We start from the raw sequence: 17090 nt of genomic DNA on the forward strand, positions 1-17090 counted from the left end.
CAGTCTATAATTAGGACCTTTAAAAATATCACTAATCGGGACATTTGAATGCTCTGACGCCGGTGGTGGGCTGCCCCTGCCCGGCCTCGCGGCAGAACGCAGTGCGTCTGTTTTCGGTTCTTCATAAACGAAGAGCAAGCAAATCTAACAAAATAGGGAGACGTGCCGGGGGTGTGGCTTTGGGGGTGCTTTAGTAAAGGAATCTCATGCAAACAACTGACTTGCTGACCCGTGAGACATTCGATAAGAAAAACATGAGAACGAACCAGGCAAGTTCCTCACGTGTGAAATGCCCAGTCCGCTGGGAGGCCAGCCGCCCGTGGAGCCCTTCCAGAGAAGCCCTCCAATTGCCGGTGGTACTGTCTGACCAGGAGGGAGCCCTCTAAAGCAGTGATTCCAATCGAGCCTGCTGGGCGGGGCCCCAGCTCACCTTTGTGGCCAAACACCCAAACCAGCGGGCAATGAGCGTTCGTCAGCACAGGGCTTCAGAACACTCAGGAAGCCGGTACTTTGGTTTGGTTCTTAAAAATAACGAAGAAACCAACATTTACCAACGTAAGATGCCACCTCTACCCAGTGAAAATCCCAACTAGAGCAAAGGCGACTATAAAACACCATCATCAGCAGATGAATCAATGAACAGGGTTTGAACCTCCGCCATCTCCCTGGTTACTTCCCAAAAACATGGCCTTTGTCCCTGACACAGGTATGGGCATTGCTGAGGTCTCAGCAGGCACGAAACCCAAACAGAAAATGATGTCTGTCTCCTCCCTTGAAACAAACGGCCAGGCCCGCGGCAGGGCCTGGACACGGCTGTCTCACCACCAATCTGAGCTTTCCGTCCGTCGAGATCTCCCCAGAACCCAGGACGAAGTCTCAAGCTCTTCAGACACATTAATCCCCTAAACACAAGCTGCGAGTAGTCAGACTCAGTCCCCCCAGGGGGACACCCATGCCTACGTGTGTGCTGCCGGCGAAGCCACTCCAACACCCAGAATGAGGCCTAAATTACGCTTTGCGATGCTAAGGTACGAAACCGGGCCCTTTCGGAAGCCCTCGGCCTGATGCATTTTGAAAACGAGCGTTTGCAATGACAACGTTCTCTCCAGAGAAAGTCTGCAACACTCACGGGCACGCTAGCAGAGTCACCTCCTGGCAGCCAGGTGCATGGCGACATCACAGGACCATCCTGCGCGGGAAAGGTCTAGCACCGGGGGGGGGGGGGGGGCACCAGCCAGCCGGCTGCTGGAGTACGACCTGAGCATGCACACCTGTGACGGGAGGACCTGGCCTAAGAGGACGGGAGAGTCAGAGCAATCCCATCAGCCCACCGCAGGGGCTTCGGAGCCGGTGCCATCAGAGGGCGCAGACGCTGCTGTTACATGGGGTCCCAGGGTCAGTCAGCTCGGAAAACGAGAAAGGACAGAATTAAACATGACTCACTACAGAGCTTAGACCCTGCTGATGGGCATTTGTCAGTCTTCAAGAAAGGGTCCCAGCCCGGCCGGTGTGGCTCAGTGTCGACCCAACACCAGGAGGTCACCGGCTGGATCCCCAATCAGGACACACGCCCAGGTTGTGGGCCTGATCCCCAGTGGGGGGCATGCAGGAGGCGGCCAATCCATGTTCTCTCTCATCAATGTTTCTATTTCCCTCTCCCTCTCCCTCCCTCTCTCTCCCTAAAACCAGTAAAGAAAAAAACAAAGGGTCCCAGTAAGAGGTATTTTCCAAATTCATTTCAAAATATAATGCACTTTAGGCAGAGAACTACTGGGGCGTAGCTTAGCCTCTTCATGGGACACCTGTTCAGTGAGCTCCCACAAGATGTACGCGAGGACCTCATTCCACAAAACAGTCAGACACCAGGCGGGTCTTTCCCTCCGGAGCAGTGCACGGGGAAAGGCTGGTCTGAGACCCCGCGTGCGTGATGAGGCGCGTGAATTAGGAACAGAACACAATCCCGAAGACCGCGTGGCTCAGTCTACTTGTGGTGAGGCGGAAACCCGTCACAGAGGAGCCCAAACCCTCACCTGAGGACATTTTTGCATTTATCTTCAGATAGAGTGGGAGGGAGAGAGGGGAAAGAGAGAGAGAAACATTGATGTGAGAGAGACACATTGAGTGGCCACCACCCATATGACCCCAACTGGGGCCGGGGACAAATTGCAACTGCGGTACGTGCCCTTAGCGGGAACCGAACCTGGGACTCTCTGTTCCACGGGCCGACGCTCTAACCGCTGTGCCAAACCGGCCAGGGCGAGAAGCCCACTTCTGACCCAGGTTTCGTAGGAGGAGGCAGACATAATAAGATCAACCTGAAAACCGCCAAACACGCCTAACAGAGATCAACCAGGCCGTGACGTTAATGGACACGGCACGACTCACAGTCCTACCTTAATTTTCGACAGTTACTTTTACCACTCGTGGTACAGCTCTCCGTACTCCAGAGAATCTGAGAACCCTACCAGGCAGGTTAACCACCAACACGAACTAAGCAATAACCGAGCAAACAACAGAGGGGATCACCTGCGACGTAAGTTCAAGCCGTAGATGTAGATGACACCCACCCACCCAGAAAGGGCAGACACTCGGAAAGCCCCCAACACCCCGTCAGCACCACCGCGGGAGGCATCCTTTGCTAACTTCACCGGGAGGACTTTCAAACACCCCCGGTGGCATTTCCAGACGGTCAGAAGGCACCCAAGGAATCAAACTGGACACGTGGGTGGCATTTGCCATCTGGGGCGGCAAACACTGTTTCAGTGGCAACACCCCCTTCCCTGCCTCGCCGTCTCGCTGGCCTGGCATTCCTCGGCCCACGCCGGCCTAATCTCTGCGGCCCTGGCTGCACCTGTGAACCCGACCCGCCTAATCACACGGACAGATGGCAGGGGCCGAGCAGCAGCTGAGAACTGCCATCACTTTAAGTCGCGTCTCAGGTTTCACGGGCACCGTGCGGGCGGCGACCTGACAGCAGTGTCTCCGGGTACAGCTAACACCAGCCCTTAATCGCCGCCGAGCACCTACTCGGGGCGGAGCCGGTGTCATTCGAGAGCTGGTGACGGAGAACCTGGTTGGAGGTGAGGGCTGGCACCGTGAAATGGAGTGCTGTGCCACCCGGCCCTGCCACACGGCACCGGGCAGGCAGCTGGCACTGGGGGTGAAAACCCGCAGGTCCACGCAGGTAATCCTGAGCCGGGAGACAGAGACGCGGTTCCCTCCGCCTGCGGTCCCGTGGCCCCCACCTTGCTGCCACGTTATTCCCCAAAGACCGCATTGGGGTGTCGATGAGGATGAGCCGGACTGATGCCCAGGGCAGCGCAGTTCCCAGGCAGCCGAACTGGCGGGACCTGACGCCCCCCCCAGCAGCAATGACACCCACATCCTCGTGACTGACGGCGCCCGCTCCTCACTGCACCCCCACCCCTGGGCGCTGGCTGCGGGGCGCCGTGACTTGCACGCAGCTCCGCGTTCGCTCACGGATTCATGAGTTTCCACTCCGGACACAGGACTCGCTCTCCTCCACCCCGCGGGTGGCTGGGGACCCGACTGCTCCGGCCATTCGCTGGCCCTGCCGGGGCCAAAGAGCAACAGCAGCGGTGACGCTCCGGGGCGCTCGGCTCTATTCCTCACCGATAACGGCCTCCGCGGGCGGGCGCAGGTCAGAGGAAAGCCTTTCTCTCGCCTGTTACGCGGTTTCATGAGCAGCTTCCCTCACGGGCAACCTGTTCCCGGCGGACCCTGCCCGTGAATCCAGGGCCAGCGCTTCTCACACAGGAGCCCTTCCCATCGACTTCGGCGGTGTGGGTGGAGCCGAGGGTGTGGGCGGAGCCAGGGTGTGGGTGGAGCAGAGGATGTGGGCGGAGCCGAGGATGTGGGTGGAGCCGAGGATGTGGGTGGAACAGAGGATGTGGGTGGAGCCGAGGATGTGAGTGGAGCAGAGGATGTGGGTGGAGCCGAGGATGTGGGTGGAACAGAGGATGTGGGTGGAGCCGAGGGTGTGGGTGGAGCAGATGTGGGTGGAGTCAGGGTGTGGGTGGAGCAGAGAATGTGGGCGGAGCCGAGGATGTGGGTGGAGCCAAGGATGTGAGTGGAGCCGAGGGTGTGGGTGGAGCAGATGTGGGTGGAGCCAGGGTGTGGGTGGAGCAGAGAATGTGGGTGGAGCCGAGGATGTGGGTGGAACAGAGGATGTGGGTGGAGCCAAGGATGTGAGTAGAGCCGAGGGTGTGGGTGGAGCAGATGTGGGTGGAGCCAGGGTGTGGGTGGAGCAGAGAATGTGGGTGGAGCCGAGGATGTGGGTGGAGCCAAAAATGAGTGGAGCAGAGGGTGTGGCTGTAGCCAGGGTGTGGGTGGAGCCAAGGATGTGGGTGGGGCCGAGGATGTGGGTGGAGCCGAGGATGTGAGTGGAACAGAGGATGTGGGTGGAGCCGAAAATGTGAGTGGAGCAGAGGATGTGGGTGGAGCCAGGTATGGGTGGGGCCACAAGTATGGGTAGGTCTGAGGATGTGGGTGGAGCCGAGGATATGGGTGGAGCCAAAAATGTGAGTGGAGCAGAGTATGTGGGTGGAGTCGAGGCTGTAGGTGGAGCCAAGGATGTGGGCGGGGCCACAAGTGTGGGTGGGGCCGAGGATGTGAGTGGAGCAGAGAATGTGGGTGGAGCTGAGGCTGTGGGTGGAGCCGAGGATGTGGGTGGGGCTGACGATGTTCCCCTCCAACAAGTCCTCAGGTGAGGCTATGCCTGGAGCCGGCCTCAAGCTTTCTCTCGCAGGAAAGGCAAGTCTGTCTGAACCAGAACATTCCCCTTCTCCCCAGGCTGCCAGGAGGGTCGGGGCACAAACCCAACTCCCCCCTGAAGAAACACGTTACCCAGGTGCCTGACCAGGCAAATGTTCTCTTCCTCCCCTAAAAAGCCCTGGCCGATTTCGTAAGTAACTGTCTTCATTGAGGCCTTGTTTAACCGTGTTCAACTGACTGAAATCCTCTTGAGAAAATGTACACCCTTGTCCGAGCAAACAATGCCAGGGACTAACATGAAATCACTTTGGGAACATTCCAGCCATGTTATTGGAAAATACAAGTAACACTATATTTTATCTTTTTTTTTTTTTTTTTCAGTTGAGGATATTTTCACATTTATCTTCACATAGAGGGGAACGGAAGGAGGGAGGGAGAGAGACAGAGAGAGAGAGACAGAGAGAGACATCGACTGGTTGCCTCCCTCAGGACCCCGACCAGGGCCAGGGACTGAACCGCAACCAAGGTACATGCCCTTGGCTGGAATCGAACCTGAGACTCTGGTCCACAGGCCTACGCTCTAACCGCTGACCACACCGGCAAGGCCCTTTATCTCCTGTACTGAACGCTCACGAGTACTTTCCGAGCATCACGCAGACATGAGCTCACTGCTCGTAGCATCCCCAGCTGTTATTACTCCCGTGCCACAGCTGGAGAAACCAAGCACAGGATGAAATCGCTGGCCCGCGGCCGGCCAGCTCAGCAGGGGTGGTGCAGGGTCGGAGCCCAGGCTGCCTGGCGCTGAGCGGCGGAGCTCCTGCCACGGAAAGGCCTTGTGTGTCCGTGCTCGGTGCCACCTGCCTCCAAACAAGCGACAGCAGCCATGGGCCCGTCTGTCTGAGAGTAAGCACACTGTCCTCGTGCCCTCTCCGCAGGCGATGACTTTTCAAAAGCCGCCATTTCTCAGCCTCAGCACCGTCCCCATCGGTCTGTGCTGTGGGCCGTTCTCTACATTGCAGGATGCTTCGGCAACACGTCTGGCCTCCACCCGCGAGATGCCACTAGCACCCCCGCCCGTATGACACCAAACGTGGCCCGGTGGCCCTGGGGGGGGGGAGAAGAATCCTGCCCCCACACTGAGAACCACGGGGCACGCCAGGTACCACCCTGGTTATAAAGAAAACCAGGAAGGCACACGGTTCTCCGAACAGGGAGAAACAGGGAAAGAGAAATCCAAGGAGGAAAAGCCACAGCTGCTGCCCACAGAGAGCGGCCATTGACACGGTAAGAAAGGACACACAAGGAGAAGGGTGCAGACGTGGTTTATTCTCAGAGCTGAAGTCAGGGAAGCAGACACAGCAGAGAGGGGGAGGGGCGCAGCATCGCCAGGAGCGGACAGGACAGGTCAGATCGGTGCGGCCTCCCTCGGGGACGGCAGGGTGGCTGCTACTTACTGTTGTTACTGTTCTCGCCGACGAAGTCCTCAGGGCCGTCGGCATCGTCCTCATCGTCTCCGGACGCGATGGCATCTGTGTGCGAAAGAACATACCCGTCGCTGCGTTTCTGCCGAGCAAAAGGCTGCCGCCGCCGAGAGCTCAGTCCCTGGGAGGGTCAAGAACCCAGGAGCCCGCCAGGCAGAAAGTCTAAGGCCGTGTTTAGTTAAGACGGTCTTGATGGCTTCCAGAGTCTCTCCATGGTCACAGTTGGTCCGTGTTATGATTCTCGGTGTTTTCTGTTTTCACACTGTTTAAACATTGTGTAAAACGGGGTATACAGAAACTGGATTGGGATTCCAGTCCCCAGCAAATTTACGGATTGCATCCTCTCCAAAGACCCTGCCTGGCAAACCTCGTGGCGCTCAGGGTCCCCTTCAAGGAAGGAATTCGTCCCTAGAAAAACTCAGCCGCTGTGTGGCCTTCGAGCATTTACTAACATTCTGGAAACAAAACTTTAAACTCGGCCACCAGGAAGGGGGCCCGTGCAGTCCCCCCCACAGCACGAAAGAAAAATGGAGAGAAACGCAGATTTTAATAAAAGGAATCAGCAATCTTCAGCATCCAAATTTCGCTCCTATATTCTAAATGCCAAGGACGCCGGTGGCATGAGTGGGGAGTGTGCTTTTACTTATATAAAAGTGTGCCATCTTGAAAGAAAAATGTTACTGCGCACATGAGAATCACTATGATTTCAGTTGCCCAATAATTTTTTTTTTTTTTTATCTTGAGATAGAGCAGGAGGGGGAGAGGGAGGAAGACAGAGAGAGAAACATCGACGTGAGAGAAACACATCGAGTGGTTGCCACCCGCACAACCAGGGCCGGGGACAAACTGCAACCGAGGTACGTGCCCTTAGCGGGAAACTTGTCCAATAAAATTTGACTCAGCCCTGGTCGGATTTGCTCAGCAGTTAGAGCGTCGGCCCGCAGACCACAGAGTTGCGGGTTCGATTCTGGTCAAGGGCAGGTACCGGTTGCAGTTTGGTACCGTCCCTGGCCAGGGTGGTCGTGTGGGAGGCAACGCAGTCGATGTGTCTCTCTCACATCGATGTTTCTCTCCCCCCCCCCTTCTTCCTCCCTCCCACTATCTAAAAATCGATGGGAAAGCGTCCACGGTGAGGGTTAAGAAATAAACACATGCGAACTGACCCAGCACAGAGCAGAGGGCCCGCAGGCCGACTCACCTGTGACATTGACCACGAAGTACACGGTCTCACTGTCTACAGTCCTAGCGGCAGTACAAGCATAGAGGCCGGAGTCTCTAGGCGTGGCACCTTGTATCTGCAAGGACTCCCCAATGAGCACTGTCCTATTGTTGGGCCCCAAGTGCACCCCATCCTTAGTCCAACTGATCACGGCGGCATCTCGCAACCCGCAGCGCAACTCGAGCGGCTCCCCGGGCGCGGCCACGTAAACTTCTGGCTGGGAGATTTGGTATTTGGTTGGTGGCTCTGCAGAAGGCGGGAGAGAGAAGACGGAGACAGATGGGAAGGAGCAGGAGAGAGCGGCCAACAAAGGTCAGTGAGGCCCCCGTGCTCCCCGGAGAGCAGGCCTCTCCCACCACCCAGGAAGCCAGAAGGTGGCCCTGGGCACAGAGCTGAGTGTCTGAAGCGGGACCCGGAGGAAGCGCCCAGCAGAAGCTGCCCACGCGGTCACCACATAGTGCAGGCTGAGCCGAGCCCAGACTCAGGGTGGACGGGCATCGGACAAGGAAACCTCCCAGCCCGCGGCCAATCCACAGCCTGCTTGCGGTCCAGAGAGTCCATTGTGTGGCATTTTGATGGTGAGGACACATGTTTTACAAACTTTCTCATTCAACATGACTGCACGCCTGTGTCCACATGCACGCACACGCACACGCATTGTGCTAGACTTTGCCTGTTGTCACAAAGCTGAGCCTTAAAATGCCTCGAACTCGAGAGAAGCAAACGGGTCCTTCTACGACGCTGCCGGCAGAGTGTCCGCAAGCTCTCAGCTCAGACGTGAACTGCGCGGACTACAATGAGTTCTGGGCTGGGTAGGCCGGGACAAGACGTTGTTCTTAACACGATGAAACCCTAGAGAGCTTAGCACCAAGACACAAAGCAAACGCCCAGACAGCTGGGAGGCGGACTCCAGGGCTCCTGAAGGGGCCTGGACCAAGGCAGCAGCGCCCTACACACCCCACTCCATGCGCAGAGCTGGCCCCTCCCTGCCCACCTCCACCCCACGCCGGGCTCTGCCCCAGCCTCCACCCGTGTCCCCTCAGGGCTATTCCTCCCTTCTAGCCTCCCTCTAACCCCAAGTCATCCTTCAAGGCCCAAACCCCACAGCCCCTCCTGGGTGAGGCCATCGGTCACCTTGACCAGAAGGGAAGTGGAGCCGCCCTCCTCCTATGTCCCCACATCCCCAGCTCCTGGGGGCGCCACCTGCCTCGTGCTCCGTCTTGTGAGGAGACACCGAGGTCCCAGAGGAAGGACCTGGGCTGTCTGTGCACGCGCTGGCCTCCTGCGGGGCCCTCCTGTGCAGACACATGGAAGGTGGCTGTGCACATAACCACAGCCCCCGACACGCAGAGCAGGTGGCACCGCGCCTGTGCGCAGAGGTGAGAGGAACACAAGCCTTTGAGGGGAGCAGCAAGAGCCGCTGGCTGGGGCCCACGAGAGTCTGCGCCAAGCAGCTTCGTTCCCCCCGGTGAGGACTGTGAACGGTACCCGAGTCCCAGGCCCGGATGGATGGCTCCCAATCTGGGCGACATCGACAGGCAGCTGTTTTGTCCTCTGAGTGTGGTCTGCACAAGCCTCCCAGATAAGACAGAAACAAAGTCACTTCATGCTTCGGCCACTCCGGGTTCCAGAAACCCTCCTGCCCACAGCCCACACGGAAGGCCAGGGTCCCCAAAGGGCTGGGTGTTGAGCAGAAACGGATCACCCCAACGGAAGGAAGAAAATGGACGCCACACTTCACAGGGACAAACAGCCCCAAAAAGGGCAGAGAAAGCCCAAGCAGCTAGCCAGTCAAGTTCCACATTTCTTCTTCTCAGTCAACAGTTACGCACTGAACCCCACCTACGGGTCGCACATTATTCTGGGTGCTCAGGCCGCGACAGCCCGGGCAATGAATGTGTGGACTTTGCCCTGGCCGGCGCGGCTGGCTGCAGCGTCATCCCACCCACAGGTGTCAGGTCCGACCCCCCGGGAGAAAACCAACCAATCGCCGCTTCTCACGTCAATGTTTCTCTCCCTCCCTCTGCGGAAAGAACACACATGCACGTGAGGTGGGTGGACCTGCCAGCAGCCCCACAGAGATGGCGGGTGAGGGCTCCTCCTAGAGCAATGGGCACACTCCGGCCCCGGGCCAACCTGGCGCCGCCACCTGTTTTTGTAAACGAAGATGTCCCGGCCATGCCTGTCTGTCTGCCTGACGGATCCCGGTGCTGTCCCGTGTGGGGCTGGGCTGACCGCCGGAGACACAGACGGGCTCACCCTCCACAGCCTGCTCCCCAACGTCTGCACAGGGCGGCCAGGGACGTGCGGGTAGGGTGACCGTGGTACTCAGGCCACACCTCCTGAGGCCGTCTACACCTGGTGCAAATGAACTGAGCGACTACGACCCTGCCTCTCGGACCATCTCCAGCAGCCTCAAGGCACCAGGACTGAGGGTCCGAAGGCAGCTTGTTGAAGCCGAGATCAGATGTCATTTGGGCCCAACAACCACTTACTGAAACAGCACCCACAAGGTTAGAATGAATTTACACTGATGAGCCTGTGACATAAAATACTTGTTAGGACCACATTATGTCATCAGCAAGGCACCACCGAGGGTGTCATGGGACTTGCTTTCCTGAGTCAGAACTGGCGATGAGCAGGGACCCGCTGGACAAACACAGGAGCACGTCCCTCTCCGGACAGACTGGGACCCTCGGCGCCACCACCTGCCCTGTGCCCACCTGCCCTGAGTCTGCCTCCCCTGAGCCCGCCGGCCCACCCTGGGCCTGCCCGCCCTGCGCCCACCCTGGCCCGCCCTGTGCCCGCCTGCCCTGCGCCCTCCTGCCCTGTGCCCGCCTCCCCTGAGCCCGCCGGCCCACCCTGGGCCTGCCTGCCCTGTACCCTCCTGCCCTGCGCCCACCTGCCCTGAGCCCTCCTGCCCTGCGCCCTCCTGCCCTGCGCCCTCCCGCCCTGCGCCCTCCTGCCCTGCGCCCGCCTGCCCTGTGCCCGCCTGCCCACCCTGGGCCTGCCTGCCCTGTACCCTCCTGCCCTGCGCCCGCCTGCCCTGTGCCCTCCTGCCCTGAGCCCGCCTGCCCTGAGCCCGCCTGCCCTGAGCCCGCCTGCCCTGAGCCCTCCTCCTGCCCTGAGCCCTCCTGCCCTGAGCCCTCCTCCTGCCCTGCGCCCGCCTGCCCTGAGCCCTCCTGCCCTGCGCCCGCCTGCCCTGCGCCCGCCTGCCCTGAGCCCACCTGCCCTGCGCCCTCCTGCCCTGAGCCCATCTGCCCTAAGCCCACCCGCCCTGCGCCCTCCTGCCCTGCGCCCGCCCGCCCTGCGCCCTCCTGCCCTGCACCCTCCCACCCTGCGCCCTCCTGCCCTGAGCCCATCTGCCCTGCTCCGGCCTTCGGAGGCAGAAGCCGGGCTGTCGTGGGCTGCGGAATTGCTCTAGGACGGTTTAAAAAGTAAGAGAAGCAACACGCTTGCAATTTTGTTGCAGAAAAACAATCTCTGCCGACAAAAGCAGGGTTGTGGCTTCTCTCCTTTCAAAGAAAAGCATTTCACTGAGGATTTTCCTTCACGTGAAACAGGTAAACCACCAAGTCCTGCCGAAGCCAGTACCACCCAAGGACGGCACCCCTGAGGGCTGGGGGAGGAGCACAGCCCAGTGGGCCCTCCAGGACCCAACAAGCCGAACAGTGTGAGCCTGACCTGCCAACAGGCAACTCCAACCGCCCCGATCGCCGGGACCTGCAGCCTGCCTGCTCTGAAGAGGCCCAGGACCACGTGGGTCTGGCCCCCGCAGACACAGAACGACTTCCCCGGCAGGCTCCCAGCTCAGCGCGCCGGTAAGCTGCCTTGATGCACTGGAAGTGGCATTGTTTCCGTAAAACCCGGTCAAAACCGTTACCCAGTTTTCCAATTAGATTATAAGCTTCAAGGATAATAAACTGACTCCCCGAAACACACCGATAAGATGACGATGTTCACCCACAAAACTGAGCCATCCGCCTTCAAAGTTCGAAACCAGCAACTGTGGCCGTGGTGGATGCAGGTGTATGTTCTTCCCTCGCCCAATGATCATCACGCACAAGGCTCTGGGGGTCTGCGGAGCCCTGGGCGAACCTCAGAACCCAGCAGCATCCCCAGATCTCTCGGGAGGACGTCAGGGCATCTGGTGGGAAAGGACAAATGGGCCATTGGAAGCAAGAGAAAGGGAGGAGGGATGGAGAAGGGTTAAGGAGAAACACCACCAAGAAGAGAGTGGAAGGGCCAAGGGGCACATGGGGGGCAGAATGCCACCATGGTCCCCTCCAGCGCCAGCCAGCTCACAGGCTCCCGCAGGGAAGACCACTCCAGCCGAGAACACGGGCCGAGCCTGCCCCTGTGCCCCGTGAGGCTTTGGGGTTCCTCCCCTGTGCCTTCGGGTGATTCCCCTGCAGCTCCCTGGGTGGCTGCTGGCATTTACCTCCCGCTGTCAGTGGGGCACGAAGACAACATGCCAGCCCCTCTGACCTCCTGGTGCGGCGTCAGGCTCCCCACCTCGACCCCTCCCACTACCACAGGCACCTTACCTGGCCCAGCAAGGTGGGCGACCTGCCCTGCGGAAGGAAACAGCCACGCACTCCCCGGAGGTCTCGACAACGCCTGACAGCGTGTCCTCGGTTACTCTCTCCGGCGCCCTGGCAAGTGTCCAGCCTTTCTGATGCGGGGGTGTGGGGAGAACCCCCCAGGGCGCACAGTCCCACAGAGCATGCCCTCAGCCCTCCTCACCAAAACACGAGGAGGGTTGCACAGCCGCCTGCCTCACAGCGGACGCTCTCGCAGACAGACAGACAGAGAGCATGTCCCGGAACATCTCTCGCCGCGGAGGCTGACACGTGAGCAAACAGCAGCAGCGGGGACGCGGTCACCGAGCTGCTGGGCAAACAGGCGACGCGTTTACCTTCTGGGAGGGCCGCGCACCCCGGCTCCCCCTCGCCACGCCCGCCTGCCGGACCAGCCCTGCCCTGCAGCTGCGTCCCTTTGACCCGGACCCCCAGACGCTGCAAACACGGGACACGGGACAGGGGACAGGGGCCAGGGGCCAGCGGCACGGGGATCAGCTCCTTCATGAACTGAGCGCTCTGATAATTCAGCAGCAGAAGAAGGCACCTCCACTCCCGGCCACAGATGAAAGGCATGAGTCACCCACACAGTGTGTGACCCCTGCCCTGAGCCGGGTCCCCTCCCTCCCCTCAAAACGCCTCAGGTCATTATTCCTGGGAAGCTATTGGGAATGTGGAACTGAGGTGCCTCCGGGGGACAGCCAAGGAGCCGGAGACAGGGGCTGGCTACCCGACTTGCCAAGCCCCTCAGCAGATCAGAGCAGATGAGGTCATGGCCTCACGCCTCCCTGTGACGTCATGATGATGTCACGAGCGACCAGCGGCACGAATTTACCTCCCGGTGAATAGTCACAGGGGGACAAACTCTGGCTGTGTGAGTGGAGCCCTGAGGGGCTCCAGTGAAGTCCCGAAGAGACTGGTCCGTGAGGCTCCGCCGCACTCGCCCAGCTGAACGCCCACCAGCGCCTTCCCAGACGACCGCGGCGTCAGGGAGCGGGAGCAGCGAGCCGTTCCAGGTAACACTCCCCGCTGCCAAGCCGGCGACAGCAGTACCTCAGACTGTCACTTTTTATCATGTTTGCCTATAAACTCTTCCCGTGCGGTTTCTGAAATGGCGCCCAAACGCAAACAGAGAACAGATGGGAAAGCCGGGGCCGCCCCGTCCGATCGCGGCGAGGGGGGCGGACGACGGGTTTAAACTGTTACGGGAGGAGCAGCTGCCTGTGCCAACGGGGCAGCTCGCCGTATCGCATTTCACAGACTGAGCCTTTCTGGGCTTTCCCCAGGACGGTGTCTTTTTAGATGTCAGGATTGATCGCAGCTAAGCAGTGGTCACCCCGGAACATTCCCCCGAGGTCTCTCCCTCAGAGAGGCAGGGGTGCCCGAGCCCTCAGCACATCCCTGCGGAGAGGGGAGGGGAGGGACGGATCCAGAAACAGACTCCAGGCAGGTGTGTGTCCATGCAGGAGGCCCGGCCGGTCAGGGGGTGCGGGCTGCAGGGACAAGCACAGCTCAGGGTACCCACGGGACTCTGAGCATCTGGGCACTAGCAGAAAGACGGCCTGGCTTCCCGGTGCCCCCGATATTGTGCCACTGGGTGTGCGAGAAGCCACGTCCATACTGTGGGGCTGCCCAGAGGCTGCCGATGGCACTGTGATGTCACCGTCCTTGGGCCCCAGGGCAGACAAGTGACTGCTCCATCTGTTCCGGTTCACCTGCTCGCCCGCCGGGTCGTCATGGGGGCCCGGAGGGGCCGTGCCCCAAACCTGGGAGGAACATTCTACTCCGACACCCAATTTTCTCTTCGTCGGAATGGCGCACAGGACCCTCCCATCCACGGCACCCCCAGAGCATTGTTCACAAGCGTGAATGGCCGGAGTCCGGACAGACAGACAACAGACTCCTGGTCTTACACATCGGGGCTTCGGAAGAGAGGATCCGCACCACATTCCACTGGGACAGTTTCAATCTAATTGGCATCAAAACTCACCAACACAACAAGATAGAGGTATGAGGTCCCCACAGTCACACCAGACGTGGCCGCCCCGCCTGCCCGAGCTTGGGCTCTGCGGACACAGACAGTGGCGACGGCAGAGCTCGCTGACCCAGCTCAGACCCCTCAGAGCTTCCCCTTGGCGAGAACAGACCTGCGGACGAATCGCCGACATCAAGCAGCCTTATAAGGCGTAAGTACCACTGTTCTCTCGGGGACACGAGTACTCTGCACGGTGTGAACGACGGAAGGTCGTGCCTCAGGAAACACTGCCGACCTGAAGGTCGGGACAGAAGGAAGTGAGGGCGGCCCTGGCCGGGAGGCCCAGCTGGTTGGAGCATCGTCCCCATACGCCAAGGTTGTGGGTGCGATCCCTGGTCAGGGCACATACAAGAAGCAACCAATGGCCTGGCCGGTTTGGCTCAGCGGTTAGAGTGTCGGCCTGCGGTCCGGAGAGACTCAGGTTTGGTTCCCGCTAAGGGCATGTACCTTGGTTGCAGTTTGTCCCCGGCCCTGGTTGGGTCGTGTGGGTGGCAGCCACTCGATGTGTCCCTTTCACATCAATGTTTCTCTCTCTCTCCCCCTCCCACTCTATCTGAACAAAGTATATTAAAAAAATGTCCTCAGGTGAGGATAAAAAAAAGAAACAACCAATGATGCATCAGTAAGTGGAACAGCAAATCGATCTCTCGCTCTCTAAAAAAAAAATTCAATTAAAGAAATCAGAGCGATGAAACCCAGATCAATCAACGGGCTGAGACGTTGCCACTTCCTCTTCCCAACCAACCGTCAGGAGCCCCGTGGACACACGTCAGGACTCTAAGCCCTGTGTCCAGATCCCCTGGGCCGCCGCTCACCCCGCCCCCGTGGCCTGGCTGTCCCGAAACTGCAGACTGGCTGGCATTCCCAGGCCAGGGGGAGTCATGGCCAATACCCCCAGGGTGTCAACCGCTGTAAACTACGCCTCTAGCCACTTGTCACAGAGCTCAGGTCTGTCAGTGGGGGACAGTGAGCAGCTCTTCAAGTCTGAGAGAGAAAACAGAGCTGCAGAAACAGGACCAACAGTCGGCCGTGTGTCAGCTCCCTCCCCCGATTCTGCCGGTGCAGGGTTCTCCCGAGGGACAGGGCGGAGGGCGGCTTCTCTCCCGGGCACACGCGCGTCTCGCAGCACATTCGCCGTAGCAGCACCCCCAGGAGCAGCACCCCCCCAGAAGCATCACCCCCCCGGAGCAGCACCCCCCCAGAGCAGCACCCCCAGGAGCAGCACCCCCCCAGAGCAGCACCCCCAGGAGCATCACCCCCCCGGAGCAGCACCCCCAGGAACAGCACCCCCCGGAGCAGCACCCCCAGGAACAGCACCCCCCGAAGCAGCACCCCCCAGAGCAGCACCCCCAGGAGCATCACCCCCCCCCGGAGCAGCACCCCCCAGAACAGCACCCCCTCAGGAACAGCACCCTCCCAGAGCAGCACCCCCCCAGAGCAGCACCCCCCAGAACAGCACCCCCCAGAGCAGCACCCCCCCAGACCGCCAGGACGCGGGCGGCGAGTGGGTGTCCTCTGCAGGAATCCCACTATCAGTCGCTTTGCTTGAGCAAGAACTTCAGAAGGGAGTCCTCCACGTACAAAGCACTCCCCAAAACGAAGGGCCGTATCAGGTGCCCAGTGCCCAGGACACGGGGGGCCTGGCGCTGAGCGCTAAGGCAAGGGGGCCCCGCCCCTCCTGGGCCACCGTGCACAAACGAGGAGTCGGGTGCTGGCCGCCTGCTCACCCAGGCCCGGGCTCCCGTCTTGTGGAAACACATGGAAACACGCTCATACACACGGCGGGGAGCCTGGCACTTCTCGGGGCCCCCAGGACGCACTGTTCCAGGGAATGCCCAGCCGACCACAGGAGCCGCTGGAAACCCCCTTCTCAGGGGGAAGGTTCCAGGGTCACCCCACGCAGGGGAGAGCTGGGGGCGAGTGGGGCCTCACAGGAGTCGGAGGGGAAGAGGACGTGCCTGACCTTCATCAACACAATCTAAAGGTCAAGGGAGGTGGCACCCGCAAAACAAACACAGGTCCTCCCTGGTTCTGGGAACCTCCCCTCTACCTCAAAAACATTCCCGTCCCACCCCCCGAGTCCAGACCACAGCCTCCACTGCCCGGACTGTGGGGCGCCCCCTCTGCCCAGACGGCCCTTCGGTCCATGGCTGCTCCCGAGCCCCGCACAGGGGCCCGGCCTCCCTTCCGGCCGCCCCTGTCCACTCCAGAAAAGGCTGGCCTGTGCGAAGTACAGACTCAGAACACACCCGATCCAAAGGTGTCACCACACACTGTGACCTGGGACAGGCCCTCGACGTCCTCGTTACTTCACGTTTCGTCACCTACAAACCCGGGACAGGAACAGATGCAACTGTGACCGAAAGCACCCACCAGGGACCAGCCACCAGGAGCCTCGCGGCTGGAACCATGAGTCCTCGGCAGGGGAGAGAGAAAAGCCGCCTGCCCAACCTTCGGTCGGGTTCCAGAGCCTCGACTTACTGCTTTGTTACCTGGGGCCATTCTGTTTCCTGCGTGCATGTGTGTGTGTGTGCACATGTGTGTGCGCACGTATGTGTGAGTATGCGGGTGTGCATATGAGTGGATGTGTGCATGCCTGTGTGCATGTGTGTATGTGAGTGTGGGGGGGGTGCATGGGTGGATGTGTGTGCATGTGTGCGCGTGAGTGTGGCATGTGTGCATGTGTGTGTGTGCAGGTGTGCATGGGTGGATGTGTGTGTGAGTGTGCATGTGTGTGCATGGGTGGATGTGTGTGTGAGTGTGCATGTGTGTGTGAGTGTGTGCACGCACGTATGAGTGTGCAGGTGCAGGTGTGCATGGGTGGATGTGTGTGTGCATGTGCATGTGTGTGCATGGGTGGATGTGTGTGTGAGTGTGCACGTGTGTGCGTGAGTGTGTGCACACACGTATGAGTGTGCAGGTGCAGGTATGCATGGTGGAGGTGTGTGTGAGTGTGCACGTGTGTGCGTGAGTGTGTGCACACACGTATGAGTGTGCAGGTGTGCATGGTGGAGGTGTGTGTGAGTGTGCACGTGTGTGCG

The 17090-nt window shown here is 59.9% G+C and overlaps 1 protein-coding gene across 10 annotated transcripts in view; it reads right to left on the reverse strand.

Moving 5' to 3' along the window:
* FGFR2 (fibroblast growth factor receptor 2) overlaps positions 1–17090 on the reverse strand; it is a 92427-nt gene that overhangs the window by 59060 nt on the left and 16277 nt on the right. For 5 of the 10 annotated variants that reach the window (XM_036265200.1, XM_036265198.1, XM_036265199.1 and 2 more), the window contains exons 3-4: positions 7414–7680; positions 6189–6263 (exon numbers count right to left, since the gene is read on the reverse strand). The exons of 3 other annotated variants lie outside the window; for them this stretch is intronic. In XM_036265200.1, the coding sequence (XP_036121093.1) occupies positions 6189–6263; positions 7414–7680 (342 nt within the window). The remainder of the gene's footprint in view (positions 1–6188; positions 6264–7413; positions 7681–17090) is intronic. 2 more of the 10 variants (XM_036265203.1, XM_036265202.1) reach the window with 1 other exon arrangement.

The sequence above is a fragment of the Molossus molossus genome, unplaced genomic scaffold (genome assembly GCF_014108415.1).
Source record: "Molossus molossus isolate mMolMol1 unplaced genomic scaffold, mMolMol1.p scaffold_m16_p_17, whole genome shotgun sequence".
NCBI classification, from domain to species: domain Eukaryota; kingdom Metazoa; phylum Chordata; class Mammalia; order Chiroptera; family Molossidae; genus Molossus; species Molossus molossus.